At 44.4% G+C, this 18,882-nt stretch overlaps 1 protein-coding gene across 2 annotated transcripts in view; it reads left to right on the plus strand.

Moving 5' to 3' along the window:
• Nucleotides 1–18,882, plus strand: part of LOC116505911 (unconventional myosin-Vb-like) — a 228,911-nt gene that overhangs the window by 75,222 nt on the left and 134,807 nt on the right. For both annotated transcript variants that reach the window (XM_032213404.1, XM_032213405.1), the window contains 3 exons: nt 3,116–3,225; nt 8,304–8,569; nt 14,197–14,278. In XM_032213404.1, the coding sequence (XP_032069295.1) occupies nt 3,116–3,225; nt 8,304–8,569; nt 14,197–14,278 (458 nt within the window). The remainder of the gene's footprint in view (nt 1–3,115; nt 3,226–8,303; nt 8,570–14,196; nt 14,279–18,882) is intronic.

Below are 18,882 nucleotides of genomic sequence, written 5' to 3' on the forward strand. Positions count from 1 at the left end.
TGCCTTTTCATTTATCTTTAAAAAAAAAAACACAGCCCCAATCATGTGGTGGTGCTGTCTTTACCATCCATAATTACAAAAACGAAATACGAGTAACATTCATTTTTGGAGGCTGTGGAGGCTGCACAGGTGCCCAGCCTTCTTGTGTGACTTCCAGAGTCTGTGGAAGAGCATTCCCAATTCTTGCACAACCTCTGCACCCTCCAAAAATCATGCAAGGAAAGGGCACACTTTCGGGAATATAGGTAATTTTCAACTTACAACCACAAAATTTCTGTGGCTAAACAAGACAGTTGTTAAGTGAGTTGCACCTAGGATCTTTTTTTTTTTTTGGACATAGTTAAGCAAATGCACTGCAGTTGTTAAGGGAATCATGCGGTCATTAAACAAACGGGGCGTCTCCCATTGACTTTGCTTCTGGAAAGTCAGCTAGAAAGATTGCAAATGGTGATCACATGACCTGAGACACTGCAACTGTCATAAATACCATATTTTTTGGAGTATAAGACGCACCAAGATTTCGAAGAGGCAAATTAAAAAAAAAGTTTTTGCACTCTGCAGACCTCCCAAAAACGGCCTGTTTTTTGTGAAAACAGCCCTGTTTTTTGTCAAAAAAAGGACATGCATAGCCTTTAGAAGGCTTATAGAGTGCTCCTGGGGGCTGGGGGGCAAAAAACAGCCCGTTTTGTGCTCATTTTTGCCCTCCTCAGCCCACATAGCCTCCTAAAGGCTATGCACGGCCATTTTTGCAGAGTGGGTAGGGTTTCAGGAGGCCAAAAATGCTGTCGCACCCAGATTTTCAGCCTGTTTTTTGAAGGAAAAAGGAGCGTCTTATACTCTGAAAAATACGGTACATGCCAGTTGCCAAGCACTCAAGTTTTGATCATGTGACCATGCGGATGCTACAATGGTCGTGTGAAAACCAGTCATAAGTCACTTTTCCAGGGCTGTTATAACTTTGAACAGTTACTAAGCGAATATGTCTCTCCTCGCTCCCCATCTTCCCTGAGTCTTTATGCCTCCCGGGTTCGGGTCGACGCTAGGGCTCAGCACCCCGGACAGCACCCGGGAGTTTGGGGGAGCTGGTAGAGTTCTTTAAAGGAGATTCAGGTTAATGTCAAGGTTCCAAGTAGGACCCCCAACAAAAAAAAAGACTCTGAGGCTTGAGTTACCTCATAGATCCATTTTATTAGAGATGTCATATTGGCACATCTGGGAAAACCCGAATCTGAAAGGTTCCAGGTTTTCCCCACCCAAAAGAAAGTCCAAGCCCTTGCCTAACACCCACATATCCATCACGTGGTCCAATCAGAAATCATCCAAAACTGGAGATGCCACCCAATCACCTCATCGCAGCTGCAGGGCAAGACGTCCTTGACTCTAGGAGAAAGAATGTTATTTTGACTATATATCACCACACTCTCTATCTGTGATGGCGAACCTATGGCACGTGTGCCAGCTGTCAGCTGCGGTATACATGTGCGTGCTGGTCAGCTGATTTTTCACCCTTCCGGAGGGCCAGGGGAGGCCATTTTTGCCCTCCCAAGGCTTCAGTAGGTTAACCGATAAAAGGGCGAACGACAAAACCGCGCCCGACTAAACCACGGTGACAAAACTGTGTGTTCTAAAGCGCTCCGACGAATGAGCGCTGAATCGTACCGACAACAGCGCGGCGACAGACGTGCACTGTAAAACTAACCCTAACCCTAAACCTAAACCTAACCCTAAACGTAACGCTAAACATACCGCTAAACATAACACTAAACCTAACGCTAAACCTAACGCTAAACCTAACCCTAAACCTAACCCTAAACCTAACCCTTACCTTAAGTTAAATCGGCTTTCTGCCGACGCGCTGTTGTAAAGTGCCCTTCTGTCTCCGCACTGTTGTCTCCGCTCTGTTGTCGCCGCACTGATGACGTCGCGGTTTTAGCAACGCGGTTTAGTCGGGCGCGGTTTTGTCGTTCGCCCTTTTGTTGGGTCACGCTTCAGTAAAGCCTCTGGTGGCTTGGGAGGGTGAAAACGTCCTCTCCCACCCCCCAGAGGCCCTCCGGAAGCTGGAAATTGATCATTTCCAAACTTCCAGTTGGCCCGTTGGGGCCATTTTTCCCCCTCCCCAGCCTCCAGAGGCTTTACTGAAGCCTGGGGAGGGGGAAAAGTTATAACGGCACTGAAAAAGTGACTTATGACTGGTTTTCATGGTCACATGATCAAAACCTGAGCGCTTGGCAACTGGCATGTATTTATGACAGTTGCAGTGTCTCGGGTCACATGATCATCATTTGCAATCTTCCCAGCTGACTCCCCACAAGCAAAGTCAATGGGAGAAACCGCATTTGTTTAACGACCGCATAATTCACTTAACAATTGCATTTGCCAGACGTTTGGAAACGATCCATTTCTAGCTTCTGGATGGCCTTTGGGGGGGGTTGGGGGAGGCCGTTTTCGCCCTCCCCAGGCTTCAGGAAATCCTCTGGAGCCTGAGGAGGAGTCACGTGTGCATGTGCGCGGGGGGGGGGTTGCGCGCATGTGCAGGTGGGCGGGATAATTGGGTGGGTACATCCGCATGCACGTGCAATTTTGGCACACCATAAGAAAAAGGTTCACTATCACTGCTCTATATATTCCCCCGTCCCATTTTCCCACAGTAGAAAATGTGGCAGGCCTGAAGTCACAAATATGAAAGATGGTACGAATAGTTGTAAGTTGAGGACTATCTATCGTTGTTGGTGAATGCTGGCCTGTCACCCAAAATGTAGAGGTTCACTATCACCAATTTAAAAGAAGATGTACCATCCCTGCAGTAGTGGGTTTCAAAAAATTTTGGAACCTCTTCTGTAGGTGTGGCCTGCTTTCCGGGTCCACTGGTGGAACCTTTTCTAACCGGTTCGGTAGATTTGACCAACTGGTTCTACCGAATAGGTGCGAACTGGTAGGAACCCACCTCTGCATCCCCCAAAAAACTGTGGGGTTTGTGGTGCAGGGATGGGCAATTGATGATGGTCCAGATTTTGCTGAAAATCCATCTTCCAGCGTCCCTTGTCGTATGTCATGCTCGTTGGGACTGCTGGCAAATTCAGGCACTTGAAAACTGGATATCAATCATGTTTTTCAGGAGTAAAGGAGTCGTATCAGATGACCATTTTTAAAATACTCGCTGCTGTCCTACACCTTGGAAATGTGGATTTTCGTTCTGAACGTGATGGAGAATCCTGCAGTATAACGGTATGGTTTTTGATTTGTTTTTGTGGGCACATACGGTGCTCGGTACATCAAAGTGGAACCATCTTTAGATCGGCTTTTTTTCTTAATCCTTTGATTAATGCAATGCACATCAAAAAGAAGCAGGGCTTTGATTGTGTAAGACAACTAGAGCTTCCTAAACTGCAAGGGCTTCTTTCAAGAGGGCAGCGCAATTTTTGTGACACCGCACGTCTAATGTTATGCAAAGTCTTGACGTAATTATATCCCGTGTCAAGGGAGTTCCCTTGGGACCTTTAAGGTCTGGGATACTTCTTTATTTCTCATTATGCAGACAGAGCATGGAGGGAAGGAATCAGTGGCCAGAATTTTATAAGCTTCAATAAATCCTACAGAGCAAAATGCTCATCCTCTCACTCAACCCACCCCTATTTTAACCAGATAAAATGTAATGTTGTTAGTTGCGAAGGCATGTCCGACCCATTGCAACCCCATGGACAACATTCCTCCAGGCCTTCCTGTCCTCTACCATCCTCTGGAGTCCATTTAAGCTCACGCCTACTGCTTCGGTGACTCCATCCAGCCACCTCATTCTCTGTCGTCCCCTTCTTCTTTTGCCCTCAATTGTTCCCATCATAAGGCTCTTCTCCAGTGAGTCCTTCCTTCTCATTAGGTGGCCAAAGTACTTGAGTTTCATCTTCAGGATCTAGCCTTCTAAAGAACAGTCAGGGTTGATCTCCTTTAGGAGTGACCGGTTGGATCGCCTTGCAGTCCAAGGGACTCGCAGGGGTCTTCTCTAGCACCATAGTTCAAAGGACTCAATTCTTTGGCGCTCAGCCTTTCTTATGGTTCAACCCAGTGGTGAAATCTAATTCTGCCCCCCACCAGTTCTGTGGGTGTGGTTTTGGGGGGCTCATGTGACTGGGTGGGCATGGCCAACTTTTTTCCACTTTTTAAAGCATTTTTTCCCTACCTGTTTGGGTGAATAGACAGGGAAAAATGCTTTAAAAATGGGGAAAAAAGAGCTTCTCACATGAGCCACACGATGGTCGGAAGCTTCCCCCCCCCTTTTTAAAGCATTTTTAAAGCAAAAATGCTTTAAAAAGCAGGGGGAAAGCTTCCGATGCTTGCGTGGCTCACAGCTGAGGCGCGATCCTTGGAAGCTTTTTTTTATTACCGGTTCACAGAACCAAGGACATTCGTCCCTACTGGTTCGGTCGAACTGGGCCGAACTGGCAGGATTTCATCCCTAGTCCAACCTTCACAGCCATACATTGCAACTGGGAAAACCATAGCCTTGACTATACGCACTAAAATGTGATACAATTGCTGATTAATCTGCTAGTCCTCAACTTACCAACATGGTTGAGACGCCAAATTTCCATTGCTGAGCAAGACAGTTGTTAAATGAGTCTTGTCCCATTTTTTTGAACTTTCTTACCACGGTTGTTAAGAAAACCACTACAGTTGTTCAGTTAGTGATATGGCTGTTCAGTGAATTTGGCTTGCCTATTGACTTTGCTTGTCAGAAGGTCGCAAAAGGGGATCACTGGACCCCAGGATACTGCAACCGTCGTAAATGTGGGTCAGTTGCCAAATATTCAAATTTTGTTTAACCTGACCATGGATATTCCAGAAAATGGCCATTGGCGTGAAAACCAGTGATAAGTCACTTTTTCAGTGTCATTTTGAACAGTTACTAAATGAATGGTTGTAAGATGAGCACTATCTGTATGTGTTTCCATGATCATCCGCTGAAGTGTTTTCTTTTTTTCTAATTCCAATATTATGTTGTTTTTTAGTTTTTGTATGTTCCCCCCCTTCCTTTTTATCTGTAAGCCGCCCTGAGTCTCTCGAGAGTGGGCGGCATACAAACCTTATAAGTAAAATAAATAAATAAATAAATTTTCAGTTTATTGCAGTCATAGCAATAGCAATAGCAATAGCAGTAGACTTATATACCGCTTCATAGGCCTTTCAGCCCTCTCTAAGCGGTTTACAGAGAGTCAGCATATTGCCCCCAACAATCTGGGTCCTCATTTTACCCACCTCGGAAGGATGGAAGGCTGAGTCAACCCTGAGCCGGTGAGATTTGAACCGCTGACCTGCTGATCTAGCAGTAGCCTGCAGTGCTGCATTTAACCACTGCGCCACCTTGGCTCTTGTAGAATAGAGACCAGAACAAATAAAAACACTACATGAATGTCCAATTAAAAATTCTAGAATATAATAATAAATAACAGTTAAAATCTGTGTTAAAATCCAGTCTGTCAATTACACATGGCCTAACAATACTAAAATCATCCATATGCTGTTTGGCCCCAATCCATAAACTTTGAACTTTGCATATTAGTATTAAATTGACTATGGTCCTCACAGTTTATGGATTGTTTGTTTTAGTCTAGGCCCGTGATGGCGAACCTATGTCACAGGTGGCACGCGGAGCTATTTGTTAGGGCACCCAAGGCATTGCCCTGTCAGCTTCCCAATTGACTTTGGCCTTCATTTTCGGCCTCCCTGAAGCCTCCGGAGGACGAAAAACAACCCAACGTGCAAACTGGAAGTTCGGGAACTGACTTCCGATTTGTGCATTTGGGCTGTTTTCCCACCTCCGGAGGGTGAAAAACGGCGCTACGAGCAAACCGGAAGTCTGTCCCCGAACTTCCGGGTTGGCCGGAGAGCTATTTTTCACCCTCTGGAGGCTTCAGAGAAGCCTCCTGAAGTCTCTAGAGGGCCTCCAGGAAGGCCGGGGAGGCCATTTTCACCCTCCCCAGGCTCCTAGAAAGCTTCTGGAGCCTGGGGAGGGTGAAAAAGGAGTCCATCAACTGCCAAAATTGGGAGGAGGGCAGGGTCACCCTCTATGCATGCACATAAAATTATGGGTGTGGGCACGCCTGTGCATGACCCCTCCCTGCGTTCCCCCCATTTTTGGCATGCGATGGGAAAAAGGTTAGTCATCACTGATATAGGCCATGTGTAATTGGCAGACTGGATTTTAACATAGATTTTAACTGTTATTTATTATTTTATTCTAGAATTCTTAATTGGACATTCACTGAGTGTTTTTATTTGTTCTGGTTCTATGACTATACTAAACCGAATTCAAATGTTACAACATGGCTTGCAAAGTTGCGACACCTCCTTAAGAAATAATGCTGTGGCCTGTTTTTAATTCTTAGCCTTGGACATGCTGAGCCGATAAGCAAATCTTATTTTCAAGTATTTGCTGTCCTTAATGATGATGGCGATGACGTTTAATTGAAATGCATCCATGATTCTGGACGGTTGATCTGCCTGCTAATTTATTTAATCAGCAAAGCACAGCAAAATATGAGGCGCAGAGAAAAAGTTTTCTACCGTCTACATTCCCCGCCCAATGCAGCCTCCTGAGGCTCCTTCCCTTCATTTGAGAATTGCCAGCATAACAATTACGTGCTAGTGAAGACTTCTTACAGTAGTAATTCCGACACAATTTGAGTGCAATAAATGAGGATTGTCAGGACTTCCAATTACAAAACAGGATTCCCCTGAGTACAGAATGTTCGCCAGCTTTTTCAATCATGTGCACAATGGTGCCATTTTTAACCTTCCCCCTCGCGCCCCCCCCGTGTTTGTTAATAGTTTACAAAATAATCTAAATCCCATCAAGTTTCTTGCATTGGCTCCTGAGAATCTCATGAGGAATACAGAGATCTTAGGAGATTTGGCATACTTGTAAAATAGCGATTCCTTTTATTATTATTTTTTTAAACCAGTAATTGGAGACCCAATTTGATGTAGCAGTTAAGACCCCCCAGGTCACTGGGACACTGAGTTTTAATCCCGCCTCGGGCACAAGGACAATCACTCACCCTCAACCCCAGTAAGCCTGTCTGTGATGCTTGATCAGGTATACAGGTAGTCCTCGACTTATAACAGTTCGATTAGTGACCGTTCAAAGTTACAGCGGCACTGGAAAATGTGACATGACCCTTTTTCATAGTTACGACTTTTGCAGCATCCCCCATGGTCACGTGATCAAAATTCAGATGCTTGACACCTGGCTCATATTTATGACCTTTGCCATGTCCCGGGGATCATGTGATCCCCTTTTGCGACCTTCTGACAAGCAAAATGGATGTGGAAGGCAGTTTCGCTTAACAACCGTGTGACTAACTTAACACCTGCAGTGATTGGCTTAACAATTGGGGCAAAACTCACTTAGCAAATATCTTGCTTAACAACATAAACTTTTGGGCTCAATTGTGATCATAGTTTTTGTGGTCATAGGTTTCCTGCCTAAGCAGGTGGTTGGACTAGAAGACCTCCAAGGTGCCTTCATTCTATCCTATCCTATCCTATCCTATCCTATCCTATCCTATCCTATCCTATTATGTCGAGGAGTACCTGTAAACAGAATAATGGATTGGGAGAGACCGTGTCTTCATTTTGACTAAGTGAAGGGAAAGAGCTTTTGGTTTTTATATTGTTAAACAATCAAGGTCAGAATCCAATTCTCCTCTACACTATTGTACTTATCCAGGAACCACCCACTGATCCTTGCACAACAGCTTCATAATGCTAACTTTGATGTAAAGTCGCAGGGGAATGTAAACTGGACTACCGGACGTCCAGATTCTGGGGAGGGAAATATCTAACCCAACACAAAAATGTGTGGGTTTCGATGCCACCCACCAGGGCTAATAATCTTTATTAAAGCCATAGTTTTTGTAAGAAGTTGAATAGGAGTTAGTTGCTGCGATTTATACAGGAGGAAAACTTCCAGACTTTCTCCAACTAACAGATATTGCGCTTAATTGGATAAATGCTCTAGATATTAATATATAGACCACTTAACTATTCTTAGGAATCACTGTATTTTAAAATGTAACCTATATCATATATAATTTCTTGAATTCCCCAAACCTTACAAAATTGACTACATCTTTCCATCATTCATGTATCATAGTATGATGTGTTCCTTCTACATTATTTTATTATTGATATCCACGTGTTCTATGCCATACACTATAAAAGAAAGTAATTAGCCAGAGATCCAGAAGGCGACGTCAACCTCCACTGTGTGCTTTGCTGAATCAGATGTCTTTCTTTATATCCTATAGAACCAAGATGAACACCTGCATCATTTTTGCAGATTACTGGGAGTGGAGCACAGTCAGTTGGAACACTGGCTTTGCCATCGGAAGCTGGTGACCACTTCGGAAACCTACATCAAGAATATGTCCCTCCAACAAGCCGTCAACGCCAGGAATGCGCTAGCCAAGCATATCTATGCCCAGCTGTTCAACTGGATTGTGCAGCATATCAACAAGGCCTTGCACACGACGGTCAAGCAGCATTCTTTTATTGGTGTGCTGGACATTTATGGGTGAGCAACAAGCTTTTCGAAATCCTGTTTCTCCACCCTTTTGCATGTATTTGGATCAATCTGGCATTCCCACGTACGCACCAAAGGCAAATTCTTTGTGTGTCCAATCACACTTGGCCAATAAAGAATTCTGTTCTGTTCCTATTCCTATTCCTATTCCTATTCCTATTCCTATTCCTATTCCTATTCCTATTCCTATTCCTGTCCTGTCCTGTCCTGTCCTGTCCTGTCCTATCCTATCCTATTCCTATTCCATTTCATTCCTTTCCTTTCTTTTCTTTTCTTTTCTTATTCAATTTCTATTCTATTCTATTAAATTCTATTCCTATTCCTATTCCATTCCATTCATTTCTTTTGTTTCCTTTCCTTTCCTTACCATTCCTATTCTATTCCATTCCATTCCATTCTATTCCTATTCTATTCTTTTCTAATCCTATTTCTATTCTATTCCTATTCCTATTTCTATCCCTATCCCTATTCCTATTCCATTCCATTCCTTTCCTTTCCTTTCCTTTCCATTCCATTCCATTGCATTCCATTCCTATTCCATTCCATTCTATTCCTATTCTATTCTTTTCTAATCCTATTTCTATTCTATTCCTATTCCATTCCATTCCATTCTATTCTATTATATTATTTATTGCATCTTCTCTAGGCAGTGGAGTTTAGTAAGTTTTGTGGTGTGGCTCTTTCCTCTTACTTGCCAGAGCATAAGAGCAACACTTGGAAATTGTAGAGCAAGTTGTAGGGAGGAGTCTTGCATGCTGGCATCAAAGTCGTTTTGTGGGTGTGTTGCTTTTTGTCAAATTGGATAAAGCACAGCTGGAGCAGGCTGACTCCTGAGATGCTGAAGTGTAATAAGTTGTGCTGTGATCATAGGGACTGTTCTATCCCTCTCTTGTGCACAGGGGAAAGGGTCTGTCCTGTCTCCAGTGTCAGAAGTATGTGAGTGCGCTAATTCTCCCAGACAGTGAAAATCAATATGGTAGGAACAGGTATAACTATTGCAAAGAGATGGGTAGAAATCAGCCCACTTTAGAAGAAGAGGGATGGATAGTCTCTTACATAAGTTGGAAAGAAGCATGAGGCACGAAAGCATTTGTTGTTGTTTTAAATATAGATTTTGATCTTGGAAACACTGCACGTTATTCTAATTTTCTGTATATGGCTTCTTACAAAAACTATGGCTTTAATAATAGCAACAGCAATAGTGCTTAGACTTATATACCGCTTCACAGTGCTTTACTGCCCTCTCTAAGCGGTTTACAGAGTCAGCTTATTGCCCCCAACAACCTGGGTCCTCATTTTACCCACCTTGGAAGGATGGAAGGCTGAGTCAACCTTGAGTCGGTGAGACGTGAACTGCCAAACTGCTGGCAGCTGGTGTTCAGCAGAAGTAGCCTGCATTACTGCACTCTAGCCACTGTGCCACCGCGGTTCTTAAAGAGGAAAGAAAATAAAGATTATTTATCAGGAGTTCTTACAATGGTTATGACCTGGTTATGAGCTAAATGGTTCCACTTGTTGCTTGATAGATGAAGCAGGAAGTCTATGATAAAAGTCTATGGAGATTCTCAGTCATCCAGGTCGTGATTGTCCCAAAGGTGCTTTTTGAAGAGGCAAGTGGACTTTCTGGGTTTTCTTTGAAGACGTTTCGATTCTCATCCAAGAAGCTTCTTCAGCTCTTCTCAGAATCCATTCTGAATCCATTCTCAGAGCCGAAGAAGCTTCTTGGATGAGAAACGGAATGTCTTCAAAGAAAAACTAGAAAATCCACTTGCCTCTTCAAAAAGCACCTTTGGGACGACTATGATAAAAGCAACTGGTGCATCAAGGCCCTTATTGCCACCCTTGGCCAAGAAAGTGAAGTGCCTCCAAATTGGTCTTAATCAGATTTATTGAAAGCAATAGCAATAGCAGTAGACTTATATACCGCTTCATAGGCCTTCCAGGCCTCTCTAAGCGGTTTACAGAGAGTCAGCATATTGCCCCCAACAATCTGGGTCCTCATTTTACCCACCTCGGAAGGATGGAAGGCTGAGTCAACCCTGAGCCGGTGAGATTTGAACCGCTGACCTGCTGATCTAGCAGTAGCCTGCAGTGCTGCATTTAACCACTGCGCCACCTTGGCTCAGGAGAAGAAGACATCTGTTATGGCGAACCTGTGGCACATTTGCCACAGGTGGCACGCAGTGCCCTCTCAGTGGGCACGCGAGCCATCACACAGCTCACCTTCACCACACATGTGCACGTGCCTCCTGCCAGCCAGCTGATTTTGGGGTCTCTGCCGCACATGTGGGAGACGCATGTGCAGGCGGGCTACGGGTGCATGCGGGGGGCAGGGGGCTCATGCGCACATGGGGGCAGGGGAGCAGCACCCCCCCTCAACCCCCATTTTTGGTTTCAGGAAGGCCTGCTAGGCCCAAAACGGGGCACGGGGGTTCGCTGGCATGTGTGGAAGGAGCACAGGGGGGAGTCATGCATTCATACGCAGAGGGGTGGGGCACATTGCATTATGGGTGTGGGCATGTGTGCGATTTTGGCACGCGAAGACAAAAAGGTTAGCCATCATTGGAAGTGTAAAAAAACACCAGGCACTTTTTATCATATGTGGTGGACGAGCAATGAGGCAAAAAAAATATTGGAAAATGATTCAATCATGGTTAGAACAAATGGTGGGAGACCAAATCTTGTTTAAACCAGAAATTCCTCTCCTAGGTATAATACCGGAGGGGTTTAAGAAAGATACACTTTATCTAATTATACATGTACTAACTGTGGCGCGCATAACTTATGCACAATATTGGAAAAAAGAAAATACCCCATCAGAACTAGATTGGCCTGTGCGGAAGCAGATAGGCTGACTCTCGAACTTAAAAATAAAGGGGAATCAGAATATTTTTGAAGTCTGGAATAGATTTTATGACTGGCATAAGACCAGGTGACGAGACTGGAACAAACTGTATAATTGTTAAGGGTTGAGACTAGCTGTATATAATGTGAATGTATTGTCACTTCGGCTTCGCAGTACTGCATTGTTTTAAATGTAAAAATAATAATAAAATATTGGGGGGGGGGAAGGTTAGCCGTCACTGGGCCACATAATTTTGGAGATAAGTACCTTATTCATAGTAAGGATGTTAAAGCGTTTTTGATGCATTCTCATCCCCTAAGGTCAGACAAAATTGGATTCCTGTTCCTGGGCAAAGAGAATGCCACTGCGGGATGTATCCTTGGAGAGAACTCCCCTTTCCCTTCTCTAACAGCATGACATACAAACATTCGTTGGAGCCATTCGATAGGATGATAGCTTGTGTTTTGTTTGCTGAGATCCGAATTTAAGGGCACCGTGTGATTCGGATGAGTGACTTTGGGAAGTGTTAAGTCAGAATCTCTGGATGTTTCAGCATTAGATTTCATACAGTAGCAGGAAGCAATCGGATTCCTACTTTATTTGACAGTAGATAGGAATCCGATCCATTAAAGCAAAGCCCAGATCAAAAGTCGTAGTTGAAAAGAACGCAAGGCGAGGGTATTAAACTGTATCTCGAGAAAGACATTGTGTTAATCGACTTCAAAACAGGATGTTGCATTTCCATTACAGCAACATGCTTAAAAACCATAAAATGCAATGGTATTATCTTAAAACTTTTTGTTTACCTTGATTGGTTTCAGTTAAGCTATTACACTTCACAACAGAGGAGTACGTGGCTGTATTAAATACGAATTTGGAGTTACATGTGAATCTTCTTAAACTGGCAGTGCAAAGCTATTTTAAGCCCTTTATCTATAGGGCCTAATGAAATCAGTCTGGTACTTAGGCCTTCATCAGCTGATAATCTTTCATAGTTGAATAGAAAGAATCTCATTTTCCCCCCTTTTCATTCTTCGACGTTTGATTGGTATCCAGTGGTATTATTTCTCTATAGATCTTGCTCAGGATTTTATCAGGCCAAAAATAATGAACTATTCAAACTTGCCTCAAGATATTTTAATAGTGTTGTACCCATGTTGTCAGGTGCTCCTTCGTTTAATAATCAAGAAAGAAACCACTCAACTCCATGCTTTAGAATTAAGTGTACTTTTACTAATTACAAACGATGAGTAGCAAAGCAAAGCTGAGTCTGAGTAAAAAGGCGCGAAAGCAATAGATATCATGTATAATTCAATCCCCTCCCCTTGGCACCACATTTCATAGTCCACCCAACCGTCAGGTGGGAGATGTCTTCAAAAAGCATCATCAGGCTGGAATGTTGGACAGTTAGCCTTGGCGGGAAAATCCCTTCTTCTGCATGCGCAGATAGATGGTCAGGACAGCTCCTAATAACAATCCTCCAGTACATAATGATTCCCCTCCCAATTACCATGCCCCCCCTCCCCGTTTCAATGGCAGCCGAAAAGCAGCAGCGAAGCAGAGGCTGACAGATGCCTTCAAATTACCCCTTCTCTCTCTCGCTCCCTCTCTTCCACCCTCCCTCTTCCTCTCCCTTGCTCTCCTCCCCGCTCTCTCTCCCCCTCCCTCCCGCCCTCTCCCTCCCCCTCCTTCCCTCAAGAATCTGTTGCAAATAGTTCATTCTAGACTTGGATTTCATATGGTAAAAATGTTAGACGGTTGGGAAGCACTTAAACATTTTCCCTAATCCTTGTTACTGTGTCATTGTGAGAAATTTAAAATTATGGTTCCTATGCCCAGAGACTAGGTCGGTGTTCTACCCATTGAAATTTGGAAATAGGATAGGTCTCTAGGACAGCCGTTTGGTAGCCTACTGGCTTTGTGGATCGGTACTGGCAGGGGGAGAGGAGATGGTTCCATGTAAGTGCTGGGCGAGCATGGGCGCAGTTCAGGGGTGGGTTTCTCGCCCCGTTCCAACCGGTTCGGTTGGAACTGGGCCGGCAGCGTCCTCGTGCACACGCGCAGTGCACGCATGCGTACTAGCGCCTGTGCGATGCTCCAGCTGCTCCTGGAGGATTGCGCAGGCGCTGTATGCGTTCTGCGCATGCGTGGAAGCACAGAACTCGTCAAAACCGGGTAAGAAATGCGGGCGGGCGGGTGGATCCTTCGGCGTTCCCGGAAGTTACTTATTTCCAGGTTCGCCGACCAACCAGTTCGCGGGGACCGCCACGAACCGCCTGAAACCCACCCCTGGCGCAGTTTCACACGCTGCTTGAACAAATAGAGTTGCATGCATGCACACACTCGTCCACTGCTTGCCCGGCCCAGTTCTGAATGGGCCACAGCCCGGTACTGGACGGTGGCCCGGGGGGGGGGACCCCTGCGCTAGGAGACAGTGAGTGATAGAATTGATGGGTCTGTTAGCCTAAACGTTTCTTCCCCAATATAATACTCCCCAAATATATTGGAATTACAGCTCCAAAATTGCATCCTGTGATAGCTGTTCATGCATCTGGATTCTGGATTGGGAAAATTTAAGCTAAGCTCTCGTTGATATTTCTAAACTGGAAATAATTTTGATTTATCGACCTGATTTTAATAACTCTCTCAAATCGGATTCCCAAGGTGGTTTATAAAAATAGTACAATAATTAATCCGTAAATATGAATGATTGTTTTCTCTCCAGAAACTATTCTTTTAATCCTTTTTCTAAGAATATTCTTTTCTTTTGCAGGTTTGAGACCTTTGAATATAATAGCTTTGAACAATTCTGCATCAATTACGCCAATGAAAAATTACAGCAGCAGTTCAATTTGGTAATTTGGATTGTAAATTTATGTTAGTGTCTTTCGGGGTGGAACCAAAGAATACAAAGATATACAAAATGTGCCTTGACTAAAATGTTTTAAGAATGTAGTAAATGAACAAGATATAGGAATAACTAACATGTTCATGAAGTTTGTCTTGCAAAAGGGATTAACCGACTCTATTTACATTACATAGAACTGCTATTAAAAAGCAAATAAATTTTTAACGAGCTCTGTTTACTAGATGGGAATTATGTGAGTTCCCACTGTGAAAATGCGTTGATTTGCAAATATTGTCTCAGCTGAAATCCTTTAAAATAATATTTCAGATTGGGAACCCCACTATATTTGCATTACATAATGATATAATAATTTTATGAGTGAGCTAGATATTTTCTTTCAACATAATCTTTGAGAGTTCCTCAGTTCCTTAATAAATAACCAAACATTATTGGAATACCAAGAAAAAGCAAATTAAATTTCCTTCAATTTAAGTACGGCAGATTTTTTTAAAGTTATGCCCCTATACCTAGTCCCATGAGGTTCCACCACAAAACCGCGCTCCACTAAACCGCGTCCGACTAAACCGCGTAGCTGACGTCATCAACAGGGCGACAACAGCGCGGAGACAGAAGCACGCTGTAAACCCTAAACCTAAACCTAATCCTAAACCTAACCCTAAACCTAGCCCTTAACCTAACCCTAAACCTAATCCTAACCCTTAACCTAACCCTAAACCTAACCCTAACCCTTAACCTAACCCTAAACCTAACCCTAAAGCTAACCCTTACCTTAAGTTGAATCGGCTTGCTTTCAAAGCGCTATTTAAAGCGCCCTTCTTTCTCCGCGCTGGCTGTTGTCGCCCTGTTGATGGCGTCAGCGACGCAGTTTAATTGGACGCGGCTTAGTCGAGCGCGGTTTTGACGGGTCACGGTCCCATGATGGTGAACCTATGGCACGTGTGCCTGAAATGGCAGGCAGACCATGTCGCCCGGCACACATGGCCTCGCCCATTACTCTCCTGCGTTTCTGGCATACATGCGCACACGATGATCCGCCAGTCTTCGGGTGTGTTCCAGTACCGTAAACGGGAAGAACTGGTCTTCTGATTTCCAGGTGTACATGTGTGCATGCGCGCCGGCCACCTGATTGTCACGCACGCATGCATGCCAGAAATACGAAGAGCTGCTCGGTGCGCATGCGCGTGCTGGAAACAGGAAGTTCCAGTTTCTGGCAAGCACATGCGCACTGGGCAGCTCCTCTTCCGGGTCGCTTCCCCGACGAGGGCGCGCCCTCCCTTTTTAACACAGTGCCAAAAAGGATCACCATCATTGACCTAGTCCAGTGATGGCGGACCTATGGCACGCATGCCACAGGTGGCATGCGGAGCCATTTGTTAGGCTCCAGGCTCCAGAGGCTTTATAGGAGCCTGGGGGGGGCGAAAAGAGCCTCCTCCGCCCCCCTGGAGGCCCTCCGGAGGCTTCATGAGCTTCCCTGAAGCCTCCGGAGCACAAAAAAACGGCCCTATGGGCAAACCGGAAGTTTGGGAATGGACTTCTGGTTTGCTCGGAGGGTCGTTTTGACTGCTCCGAAGACTTCAGGGAAGCCTCATGAAGGTCCTTGAACCCTCTGGAGGGCTTCCGGGGGAGCAGGGGAGGTTGTTTTCGCCCTCACCAGGCTCCTATAAAGCCTGGGGAGGGCGAAAAAAGCATGCAAAAATGGGGGGTCCGTGCCTGTAGTGCGTGCATGCGCACTGGGGGGGTCGCACATTGCATTATGGGTGCGGCACGCCCGCACATGACCCCCCCATGTGCTCCCCCCATTTATGGCACGCTGTCCTAGTCTCTTTTTTAAAAAACACAATCCTTAGCACTATATTCCCGTTCAGTGGTGGGTTGCGTACCGGAGCCTGCCCGGAGCACTGGGTACCGTTCCGGTACGGTGCTCCGGAGGGCCCACCCTTCTGAGCACCTTACCTGTCCTTTAAGCCTTTGGCGTTTCTGCGCATGTGCATGGCATGTACGTTGCCTGCGCAATGCTCCGCCGAGCACTGGGACATTGTGGAGGCATCACAAGAACGTACGGCGCATTTGTGTGCCATGCTCATCCATGTGGTTGATGCCGGGCCCACCACTGTTCCCTTTACTTGGAGACTGTGTTCCTCAGATCTTCATGATTTTTAGCTGTTTCCATTCTACAAAAGTTCTATAAGTTTGATCTCCCCTGTGGCTTTTTTTGATAATTTCCAATGTTTTTTTTTTTTTTTTTTTTAAACAACTCTACTGATTTTCTGCTTTATTTTGCTCATTTTGCTTCCTATTGACTTTGCATAGTAATTAAAAAGTCCCTAAAAGCAATTCTTCACAGCAACGCATATCGCACCGGATTGACAGATAGGGTGAAATATTTATTTTAAGATATTCATCAATCCTTGCGAAAATTCTGTTTGCTGCTGCGTGTTTTCTTAATAGCCTAATACATTATATCTTCAGATCCTTACAAGTGATTCATGTTATAGCAACTCAGCTATTACTCGTGGGTGATTTCAAGTTGTTAACAGTCCTATCCTTATGTGTAGATTTTATGCGTGTGTTTAATTTGGTTCCACCACAAAACCGCGTTCGACTAAAGGGCGCTCGACGAAACCGCGTAGCTGACGTCATCACAGCGCGACAACAGCGCGGAGACAGAAGCACGCTGCAAACGCTAAACCTAAAATTAACACCTAAACCTAAACCTAACCCCCCTAAACCTAATCCTAAACCTAACCCTAAACCTAACCCTTAACCTAACCCTAAACCTAAACCTAACCCTAAACCTAACCCTTAACCTAACCCTAAACCTAATCCTAACCCTTAACCTAACCCTTAACCTAACCCTAACCCTTAACCTAACCCTAACCCTAACCCTAAACCTAACCCTAACCCTAACCCTAAACCTAACCCTAAACCTAATCCTAAACCTAACCCTTACCTTAACTTGAATCGGCTTGCTTTCAAAGCGCTATTTAAAGCGCCCTTCTTTCTCTGCGCTCGCTGTTGTCGCCCTGTTGATGATGTCAGTGACGCGGTTTAATCGGGCGCGCTTTAGTCGAGTGCGGTTTTGTCGTGCCACGGTTTAATTTTTGTTCTACTATAATCTTTTTTGCATTTATTGCAATACAAAATAGACGATCCCTGATTTTTAAAATTGAGCGTGACTGCATATCAAGGGTCAACCCAGATCTCAGTTGCTGTTGCCACTGTGCCACCAAACCATAATAACAGCAAGATTTAAGGTGAAATCTGCTGTTTTGATTTCACTGTATGGCTTCTTATACTTCCTCAGTTTTTGTGGAAACACCCTAAAATCAAGAAACTTTATTGCATACATACAGCCCTCAACCTACAACCACAATTCAACCCAAACTTTCTGTTGTTGAGACATTTAAGTGTGTTTTGTCCCACTTTACGACCTTTTTGCCTCGGTTGTTAAGTGAATCACTGCAATTGTTAAGTGAGTAACACAACTGTTAAGTGAATCTGGCTTCCCCATTGACTTTGGTTGCCAGAAGGCCACAAAAGGGATCACATGACCCCGGGCCACACATCAACTGTCATAAATATGAACCAGTTGCCAAGCATCTGAATTTTGATCACATAATCATTGGAATGCTGCAAAGGTCGTAACTGTGGAAAACGGTCATAAGTCCCTTTTTTCCAGTGCCGTTGTAACTTTGAACGGTCACTAAATGAACTGCTGTAAGTCAAGAACTTCCTGTAGTTAAGTGTTAACTACAAAAACCTTTTTTCAGGTTTTTGTTTTAAAGTGCAGGATACCTATAGCTGAGTAATTATCACATGCATCTAAAAGGATTAGTGTGTTCAAACAAAAATGTTCTTGCAGCTTTAGAGAGTAATAGATTTGATATTCTGAGATGCTTAAATGGCTCAGAATTTCATTTTATTTTCTCCAATTCCTTTTTTTTTCCTGCCTTTTTATTGCATTCAGTATAAATAGCCTGTAATGTGCAAAAATTATAAATGCCCAAAGAAAGTTACCATATTTTTCGGAGTATAAGACGCACCTTCTCCCCCCCACCAAAAAAAGAGCGTGGAAATGTTTGTGCATCTTATACATAGAATGCAGCCATTTTTGGTCTCCTGAAGCCCCGCCGCCATATCCCATTTTTGCACAAAACGGGCCGTTTTTCGCAAAAACAGAGGCTGTTTTGCCTTCCTTCAGCCCCCAGCAGCACTCTGCAGGCTTCAGCAGGGCTGGGGCAAGACAAACATGCCCCTGTTTTTGTGTAAAAACTGGCCATTTTTTACAAAAACGGAGGCTTTTTTGCCTTTCCTCAGCCCTCAGCAGCACTCTGCAGGCTTCAGCAGGGCTGGGGCAAGGCAAAAACGGGGGCGTTTTTCCCCCATAAAAGATTAAATCTGGAGAATAAACAACGAGCTATATCCAATATATTCTAAGCTTTTAAACAGCCAATTAGGCTCCAGTGATTATAGATAGTCCTCAATTTACGACCACAGATGCTGGGGAGGGCGAAAAAAGCATGCAAAAATGGGGGGTTGCGCTGTTGGGTTTTGCCCCATTTCACAACCTTTCTGGCTCGATTGTTAAAT

Source organism: Thamnophis elegans, chromosome 3, assembly GCF_009769535.1.
Source record: "Thamnophis elegans isolate rThaEle1 chromosome 3, rThaEle1.pri, whole genome shotgun sequence".
Taxonomy (NCBI): Eukaryota; Metazoa; Chordata; class Lepidosauria; order Squamata; family Colubridae; genus Thamnophis; species Thamnophis elegans.